General features: G+C 39.3%; 2 protein-coding genes across 2 annotated transcripts; both read left to right on the forward strand.

Annotated features, from left to right (window-relative positions):
* The first annotated feature begins 4,671 nt into the window (after positions 1–4,671).
* On the forward strand, positions 4,672–7,393 carry LOC125378151. Its single transcript, XM_048393063.1, has 6 exons — positions 4,672–4,759; positions 4,864–5,029; positions 5,550–6,199; positions 6,434–6,635; positions 6,827–6,931; positions 7,176–7,393. Exons 1-6 carry the CDS (start codon positions 4,703–4,705, stop codon positions 7,391–7,393), a joined length of 1,398 nt encoding a protein of 465 aa, XP_048249020.1. The 5' UTR covers positions 4,672–4,702.
* Positions 7,394–7,557: 164 nt separating this feature from the next.
* On the forward strand, positions 7,558–9,445 carry LOC125378152. The gene is made up of 4 exons (XM_048393064.1): positions 7,558–7,691; positions 8,015–8,668; positions 8,988–9,014; positions 9,307–9,445. Exons 1-4 carry the CDS (start codon positions 7,580–7,582, stop codon positions 9,375–9,377), a joined length of 864 nt encoding a protein of 287 aa, XP_048249021.1. The 5' UTR covers positions 7,558–7,579; the 3' UTR covers positions 9,378–9,445.
* The last annotated feature ends 37 nt before the right edge of the window (positions 9,446–9,482 follow it).

Below are 9,482 nucleotides of genomic sequence, written 5' to 3' on the forward strand. Positions count from 1 at the left end.
TGCCATCAGATTTCTCCTAAGGTCTGTATATAGTGGGCATGAAAGCAGGAAGTGTTCTTCATCCTCTACGGAATGGCAGTCACAGTGCGGACAGAACCTATTTTCAACTGGGGTGTTGGAGTATCTCCCCCTCTCAATTTCCAGGCTGTGAAGACTCAGTCGGAGCTTGGTAAGGTTGTATATGTCACCAGGTCTCCAATGTCATCACACATGTCTGGCCAGAGCTCGAGTGGCAGGGGAAGAGCAGGAGCAGGAGGTCTTGGTGTGGTGTCACTAATGCCAGCTGGAGATTAACTGATGATTACAAGGCCTGTGATTTCAGCAGATTTGTACAGACCCTGATACTGCAGTAATCTTGACTTGCCAAATATCATAGGCTTGGAAGGGACTGTAATGGATATATTTGTTTCATGATCTGTATGACAGCATAGGTACAATAGGATTATGTCTGATTTATTTGGATCTGGAAAGGATATTTATTGCAGAAAACAATCCATTCCCGAAAAAAACACATCATAATTCATACATACACATATACAGACAGACATACATACCTGAAAACACAAAGAAATAATTTAATGCATAGAAAATATCAACAGTACAGATTTGATGATATTATACATAAAATGTCATAGGTTGATCCACGGGAATCTATTGCTCGACACCATCCATTTGAAACATATGCAATTGATGTTGATGGCTAAATATTTGAGAGGATGTGGTGAAATAATATGTTTTCATTATTGTGGACATTTACATTTTGTGTGGATACTTTTCCAAAGAGTATATTTATTTCTTTCGTGTGTTTGATACAATAAAGTAGGTAGTGTCTTTCCTCATTAATGGTTGAACATGTAGAGCATAGTTTCTGATGTAGTGGGGTGGGTGGCTTTGTATGTCTTCCAAGTTCTATAGTTAATTTATGGTTACTTACTCCTAGTTTAGAAAAGTGCACTCGATATTTTCTTATTTTACAGTGACTGAAATATGATTCTAATCTTATTTCATTTTTAACTGTCCTGAATGTCCTCAGTTTTTTCTTGCACCTTTTGGGGCACGGTTGGCCGAGTCGTCTGAGGCGCAGCAATTCGCTGTGCAGAAAAGCGCGTCCCTTGGGCACGCCAGAAATCTATGATCGTGGGTTCGAATCCCGGTTCGCCCCGATTATGTTTCTAGATTTGGTCAGTACGACAACCGTGCTCGTGGGTTTCACCGAAGTGGTTAACGTCTGACACCTGCATCACTTCGGGCTTTCCTATCACATGGAACGGGGCGGTCGGGGAGCCTAGTGGGTAAAGCAGAATTTCACTATGTTGAAGAACCACCATAGTGATAGCAATTCGTAATTTATATTAGTACTGTGTACATAAGAGTATAGAATCCTAGTTCTGCTCGCCTTGCCCAATTGTGTGTTGTTTTGTTGACACCTAACATGGATATACAACATCGGCGCCGCAGTTTCTCGGGGATTAATTAATCAAAGTTGTTCAGACTAGGGGTGTTGCGTCTATACCCCAGATTTGGGTAGATTATTGGTAGACTGAAGCTTATGGTAGTACCTAGACCCTATTTCAAGGGAGGTTTGGCGCTATTATTAAGTTTATCATTTGCTTCAAATGTTATTCATAAATAATTATATCTATCCATAACTAGAATTTTTGCACCAACCAAGGTCCAAGTATTCGTTTCTTCTATTTTACTTGATTTGCCAAACACTGCAACATTTGTTTTTTCACCTTTAATCTTTAGGTTATTTGTTACACGAAATACTCTTAGACCATCAAATAACTCGTGCAGAATTTTTGGAAGTGGCAAAAAGTACAAAGTCATCGGCAAACAACAAATGACAAATGTTTAAAGCATTAAGTGTTATTTTGTTATTTTCTTGTTTGATATGTGGTGGACGATCATTGTGGAATATATTAAATAATCTGGGAGACAAAATGCACCCATGTCTTATGCCGATGTTGGATTTAAAGGATTGTGAAATGCCCCGTCAATTTTCACTTTATAAGAACTATTTCCTGACATTTTATGTGAAATAGCTTTGTTAGGGGTAGTGCTCTGTCAACTGAATCAGAGGCCTTTTGAAAGTCTACAAAGGAAGTGTATACATTTTTCTTTTTACTTTTTGTTAAAACTATTAAATAAATATTTTATGAACAAATACATTACTTGATGTTCGGTAGCCCTTTCTTAATCCAGAATGAATATCTTCATTTTTGGAAACAAGAAGTCTAGACTCTCTAGACTCTTTCCTTTTAGGGTCTGTTAGGGGACTTGTTTGTTTATTGTGACGTGATACATTCTGTGGCAAGTTCCAGATTCCAGAGGAGTTTCTAGGGAGTTAGAAATGTCACAGCAATAACTGGATAACACATTTAGTGCTTCTGTGAGATCCTAAAAGATAAGCACATACTACCTGAAACCCAGAATGGGGCATGCGGTTGACATTCTGTAAGAATGAGGTTCATGAAGTTGACAGGGCTAACTGATACATATAAACAAGGAACATCCTGCCTCATGATAAAAGTGCTAACACCAGCTAGCTACAGATTTTTGAAACTTAGGCCGTGGTCAGCCTTTAACACACCCAGGGCATCTCACAACAGACTCTCAATAAGACTCAGATATTTACAGAGCGCTGAGAACTCACAAACAGGGCTATGTAACTTTCAAGACTGGATGATGTCCAAAAAAATATTTCTTGCAAGGTACGTACTATTTTTTTAAGTTTTCGTGCAACGTTGAAAGGAAGCAGGATTTGCTTTCAAAATGCCACTTTGGGAAACATGTACATTGTCACGTGTTAGTTTTTAGTAATTTATTAAAATAGAGGCGTTTCTTTTCTCCATGTTTGCGGGTATAATATGTCCAGAGTTTTGTTTAATGGGTTTCAAATGGTTTTCGATTAGTATGTGCTCGCATGTGAAACGTAAAATATTAAAATTTCATAAAGAAGAGCACTCCACGTATCTTTCATGTCGGGGACAATACGTATTGAATGACGGTAGGGTGAAGGGCGTTTAGGTTTAGTCTTTATCATATGCGCAGTGGAAATGAGTATCTATTGTTCTTTTTATGTAAAATACATTCATTTGAATATTACTTTTTCTCATGTTATGTTATGTTATGTTATGTTATGTTATGTTATGTTATGTTATGTTATGTTTTGTTTTGTTATGTCATTAAACATTCTTATGGAAGGAAGGAGATAATAATGCTGCATACCCGCATTTGAAACTATTTCCATGCTCCTGGATTTGCCACTAAGTTTTCAGGCTATTTCCAAAGGGATGTTGTGTAGATAATCTCCCCCGTGTTAAAGGAAAGCCATATAGTGTTCCAAAGGGGGTATTGAGAGACTCCTTTTACGTTTGTTTATACCTAAATAGTTAAGGAAGGAGAAAATAGTATTTCAAATATAGTTTTCCAAACGGGACACAGAACGATTCCGTTTACGTTTTTTTATGCCTAACTAGTTAAGGAAGGTGAACATTGTATTTCAAACACGTATTGTAAACTATTTGCATGCAAGAAATGCGAGGCTCCCATATGTGCCACTACGTTTTCAGGGCATTTCCAAAGGGACGTTTGCATAGACAGCCCCTCGTGTTGGTTGGGTTGGTTGGTTGTTTGGTTGTTTAACGCTGCACTCAGCAATATTCGAGCTATTTGACGGCGGTCTGTAAATAATCGAGTCTGGACCAGACAATCCAGTATTTAATATGATGCGCATCTCTTCACGCAATCGGGATCGATGATCGTGTCAAAGCGAAGCCATATATCTTCCCAAAGTGCGTTTTTAAACAACTCTTTTTAAGTTATTTGATGCCTAAATGAATGTGAAAAGAACTAATACTATTTTAAACCCGTATTTTAGCGTTCCAAACGGGGTGTAGAGCGAATACATTTACGTTATTTATGCCTAAACAGTTAAGGAAGGAGAAAATAGTATTTCAAATACGTATTTTAAACTACTTCGATGCGAAAAATGCGAGGCTCCCAGATGTGCCACTTAGTTTTCAGGCTATGTCCATAAGAACGTTTGCATAGACAACCCCATGTAGTAAAGGGAAGCAATATAGTTTCTAAAAGGGGGTATAGAGCGACTGTTTTAAAGTTATTTTATGCCTAAATGGTAAAGGAAAGAGATAATAATATTTATAATATTTCAAACCCGTATATTAAACCTTTTCTATGCGAAACATGTGAGCTTCACAGATGTGCCACTAAGTTTTCAGGCTATTTCAATTGAGACGTTTGCATAGACACACACACGTACACACGAACACACGAACACACGAACGCACGCACTCATTCACTCACTAACACACAAATAAGAAAGTAATGGTATATGTTAACTATATTGTTCGTACTATATAAGGTTATAGAAAGAGATGGCTGAAACTCGTTAATGGAATTGTGATATACATAAACCAAGAGCATATATTCCTAGTTATAAAGACATTGGTTCTAGTTTAAACTGCCTACACCTTGTGCTAAAAACTGGTAACAGTGTTAACCTAAATTTAAGGATTCTAATGGTTGTACACATTTCTTCAAATGTTTATATATTGTCATTATTTTATTTCTTCCAGGCATGGACGTTGTGAAACAAACGTGAGTATTATTATCTACAGTGGCCATGTAACCTAGACATTGTAGCACCCTACCTTCAGTTGGTTACAGGTTTTCATAAATGCACGGCGAAGATAATGGATATCGACGCGTTATGTTTCATTTAGTACTCATAAATGTAAGTGGCTTTACACCACTCAGTGTCCGGGAGTCTCAAGCAATAGAAAAATAGGACTTCTTTTGAAAACTTGTTGATTTTACACTTTCTACCTTTGTCTACAGAATGAAGACATATGGCACACAAAAGAGCTCGGCACATGTAAGAGTTTACTGGCTAAAGTTGATGGAATATTCCAGTGCAAACTGTGTCCAGAATCAACGTCACGACGGTACAATGTCAAGGAAGGACACATCAACAAGCACACACAACATGCCGTCAAAGTTGGGGGTATGTATAAATTGGTGTTTGTTATTAATCTAATATTGCGTGGTATGTACCTAGCGTATACGTGGCATTACGCATACGTGTAAAACGGTGTCCATTACACAACCTCACAAGCCCAACGCACCATTTTATCTGGTATAATAGTGAGGTGAGGTGAGGTAAAATGGGGTTTAACGTCGCCTCGAAGATTATTGCACTATTTAGCGACGTGCATGCTCGTGTTTGTGTGAGTGGCTGCTTGTACTGGTCCGGACTGATGCCGTTTTATAGTGCTAGCTCACTGAGATGCCATGCCACAGTTTAACATGAATACCCCACACAGAGACAGCATACTGACTCCGAGCCGACCAGTCCTTGTTTAAGCACCTTAATGCCGAGCGCCAGACATGTTAACAACAAGTACCATCTTTTGGTATGACGCGGCCGGGGATCGAACCCCGGACCTTCCGCTCACCGGGCGGACGTTCTACCACTAGACCACGGAGGCGGTCCGGTATAATAATCCGTATTTGTGTCCTTGCAGATTTATGGGTGTTAAGCTGCTTTTTGGATTGTACTCCGAAACAAGACCGGTGCCATTACCACTGCCCGTGTGGTAAACTCTTCCGGAGAAAGTTCACATTTGTCCGACTCACGACCACGGTTTGCCCTTTTGTTCTGACAACAAACCAGACAGCTTCTGAGGAAAGAACTTCAGCAGAGTCCCCTAAAATCCAAAAAGTGAAGAGAGAGCAAGTTCCGAAAGTGACATGTTTTGTCTGCAATGCAATGATCTCTAAGAAAAACATTAAAAGACATATTGAGACACACAATGCACGAGATGAAGTGAAAACCAAGTCATACCAACGTGGAATATGCGTTGATAAACACCGCGGTCTCTACATGATCAGCAAGTCCAGTATCGGTCCAGATTACCCACTTCATGTACAAATGAACACTGTCACACAGCAGATACAATGTGAACATGAAAATTGCAATTTAGCTTTGGGTGTTGCAGCAAGGGGCAATGTAGGTATTTATCAGTGCCACCATTTGCAATCAGTTATCATAAAGAAGTGCAAAGCGTGCGGTCACTTCTACAGGTACCAAGAGCACAGGGATGGTATACACAATTTTGACGACCACGTGTTCCTGTCAGTTCGCCTGTGCCACTGGTTCAGAGTTAACTTGAAGGTACATTATACCTAATTTAGTTAGTTTATGGACGACTCCCTTCTCCAAAACAACACTTTGCATATTTATGTGATCGTGATATCTGATTGTTGTATGGCGCATTGTTTGTTGATATATGCACTTGATGTGGGCCGGTGACATTCGGACTTTAAACACTTTTGACTGTTAACTTAGGATTAGTTTAAAATATCGGCATAATGAATGTGATCAATTTCGCCTGCTTAATGGTTTCAGAATCATACAGCCGTTGGAAGGGCTGCCGATATCTTATCAGAAGATTCCGGCTTACATTTTCCCGGAGACAAAATGTTACAGGGATATCTGCACTTTGAGGCAATGTGCGATCACAAGTACAACTTTACCTGTGACATCTGTGGCCGTTTTCCATGTTGCCTGGTGACAGATGCAAATAGGAAATGTGCATTTCCATTAGCATGTAAGTCTAATTTATAATTTCCAGTGTCTAAGAAATGTATAAGCGCATTAACGATGTAGTTTCAAAATGTAAAAATGGAAAGCAAAAATGTAAGGTCCATTATCTCATGGTTGGTCACAAACAATATCCCATAATGATGTTTCCTAATCCCTGTTCTCTCGTCTCTTATGGTAAACATGTATTGCTTACAGTGTCACAAGTACCAGGGACAGAAACAGCTACAGATGGAATCAACATGGATGTGTTTTGGAGCCAAACGGTGGAGGCGTCTATTTTACTTCGGGGTTTTGGAAAAGGTGCAAATCCTCATATTGTATTATAAATGACTCATCTTGTCTGTGTGTGTGTGTGTGTGTGAGAGAGAGAGAGAGAGAGAGAGAGAGAGAGAGAGAGAGAGAGAGAGAGTGAGTGAGTGAGAGAGAGAGAGAGAGAGAGAGAGAGAGAGAGAGAGGGGGGGGGGGGGGGGAACTAAAATTAAAGTTACTGTAAGGATATTGTTTATATACACTATAATGTATTTATCATTTCATTCCCTGACAGAAGCAGCCAACGTCGGGCGTGTTACACCTAGTTATGACAACTGGGCTCCTTTCATTGGATTAGCCAGAAAAGATGAAAATGCTTTCAACACTGAAGCTGAAAAAGTTCGATCTCTCAGAACCCATCTTCGAGATACAGATTTTGATACAGGGGATAAGGAACTGACTGAAGATTTCCTGATCCAAATGTTATGTGAAAAGAAGGTAAATATGACATAATCGAAAGGCCTTATTGATATCAACTAGGCACATTTGTACAATTCTTGCAATCTTGATATGCGTAGGTAGTAATATTACAAATTGAGATATGATATGATATGATATGATAAGCATAGTCACTCATGTTTTCGACATTTTCTATATCATATCATGTAGGATCTGGATGTACGGCACTGGTGTACAAAGATGGAAGTAGACGCCAAAGGGACCAAATTAGAGATGATCAACAGCTTGAAGGAAAAGTTGAAAAGCAAATCAACCTTCAACAAGTTATTTTCAAGCATATGGGGCCATTCTGGTAATTATGCCTACTATTGCATTTAAAATGATGAATAAAACATATATAGTGTGTGTTCCCACATTCAAGTGCCAGACTAAATGATGCAAAATAACTACTTACTTTGTAACACAATTGCTTTTGCTTGGTAATATTATTTTCGTTAAATGTCTTCAAGATAGGCCATCCCCAGCCCCCTCTGCATAAGAATCAGCACTGAGTCTGTTAATGGAATGTCATTTTGTAACTTGAAACTCCACAATCTGACTACTGGAGTATATAGTATACTATTAAAAGCAAGGTTAAACCAAATGTGTCCCATCACTATGTTAATGTTCATTCAGGTGGATGGGTATCAGCGTCCTGCCCCCATAGAATAGTGTACGCATTCAAAGCTATTCTGAGGCCTGAAAGTGTCAGAGACCATGTCGACATCATTCTATCTATGTCAAGACAACCGCCAGTCATCATTAGTGACGTAGCCCCAATGATGTCACGCCATGGTAACAAGCGGCGGAAGAACATGTTCTCGCCCAACGAAGGACGCTTGGGTGAAGCGACTGCAGACAACATAAAAAAAGCTAAGGAGGGGGTATTTTCAAAGAGTATACCTTGCATGAAGGAATGGGTGACAGTAGCACCAGTCTCCGACTATGATTTGCCAACCTCAAATGAAACGTTCTGTTTGCTGGATAGGTTTCATGAAGGGAATACAAAATCAGATGAGGAACTCCTAAGGCGTATAACGTTTGTTCCCGAAATGAAGGGCTCAATAAATTCACAAGTTGAAGAGCAGCTGCACAGGGAAATGAACCGGAACAACTACTTTCTAGATGCGATGTCGCCGGGAAACTACATGTTTGTCCTGCGATTGCTTCTACATTTTCACAATGAACATACAAACAGGAAAATGACAGAAGCAATCAAAGGAAAACTGTACACAGACATTTCGTATGGTGAAATACGTCATGACAAGTTTGGCCGCCTGCATCTTTCAGGTAAGAACTTATAAGTGGCATTCTATGACATGATCATGTATGACGTTTATTGGGAAGTGAGTGAGTGAGTATGGTTTTACGCCGCTTTCATCAATATTCCAGCAATATTGCGGCGAGGGACACCAGAAATAGGCTTCACATGTGGGAATCGAACCCGGGTCTTCAGCGTGACCAGCAAGCGTTTAACCACTAGGGTACTCCACCGTCCATATGAAGAAATTGAATACAATATAATAGGTTGACATTATTTTGACGATATACGCCAATCAGCACGCACAAGCGTCGTATTTCATTTCCAAAGTGACATTTTACCTTCCAGATTTGGACAATGCAGCAGAAAAAGAAGGTAAATTGATACAATTTATTTCTAACATGTTGATATACATGTACCTAAACATGCAGCATGATTTAGCATCCATTACGTGCCTTGTCTAATTATAAGTTAGATGACAAGAAATAATAAAGGCTCTTGTTGTATTTTATTTGAACTTTTACAATGGCATGTTAAACTTTATCTGTTGTTTTTCAGTGATCCATTCATATAATTTTCAAGGCTATTGTTCCTTTTACAACCAATGGAATCTGCTTCGTCGGATAATCGAGATAATCGTTCTGGTGTTGACCTTTCATATTTACAGGGAAAACAGACCTTTGGACGAGGACTGAAGACGCACAGAAGCACAAGAAAATATCGCTCAAATGTAAGTAACATTTATGTATCTGTTGGGCAGTGTGGTACCCTAGAGGTCGGTGTTCTTCCCGATGGTCAATGTCCGATTTCACACGTGGGAAATGCATGAAGCAAATGTCTTAT

The sequence above is a fragment of the Haliotis rufescens genome, unplaced genomic scaffold, assembly GCF_023055435.1.
Source record: "Haliotis rufescens isolate VD_foot unplaced genomic scaffold, xgHalRufe1.0.p SCAF_112, whole genome shotgun sequence".
NCBI lineage: Eukaryota > Metazoa > Mollusca > Gastropoda > Lepetellida > Haliotidae > Haliotis > Haliotis rufescens.

Excerpts from the sequence above, each read along its gene's own strand:
- LOC125378151 (XM_048393063.1), top strand. The coding sequence starts at position 4,703 with ATGCACGGCGAAGATAATGGATATCGACGCGTTATGTTTCATTTAGTA. Across the intron at positions 4,760-4,863 it reads TTCATTTAGTACTCATAAAT|AATGAAGACATATGGCACAC; the intron begins GTAAGTGGCTTT and ends CTTTGTCTACAG. Across the intron at positions 5,030-5,549 it reads ACATGCCGTCAAAGTTGGGG|ATTTATGGGTGTTAAGCTGC; the intron begins GTATGTATAAAT and ends GTGTCCTTGCAG.
- LOC125378152 (XM_048393064.1), top strand. The coding sequence starts at position 7,580 with ATGGAAGTAGACGCCAAAGGGACCAAATTAGAGATGATCAACAGCTTG. Across the intron at positions 7,692-8,014 it reads AAGCATATGGGGCCATTCTG|GTGGATGGGTATCAGCGTCC; the intron begins GTAATTATGCCT and ends ATGTTCATTCAG. Across the intron at positions 9,015-9,306 it reads CAATGCAGCAGAAAAAGAAG|GGAAAACAGACCTTTGGACG; the intron begins GTAAATTGATAC and ends TCATATTTACAG.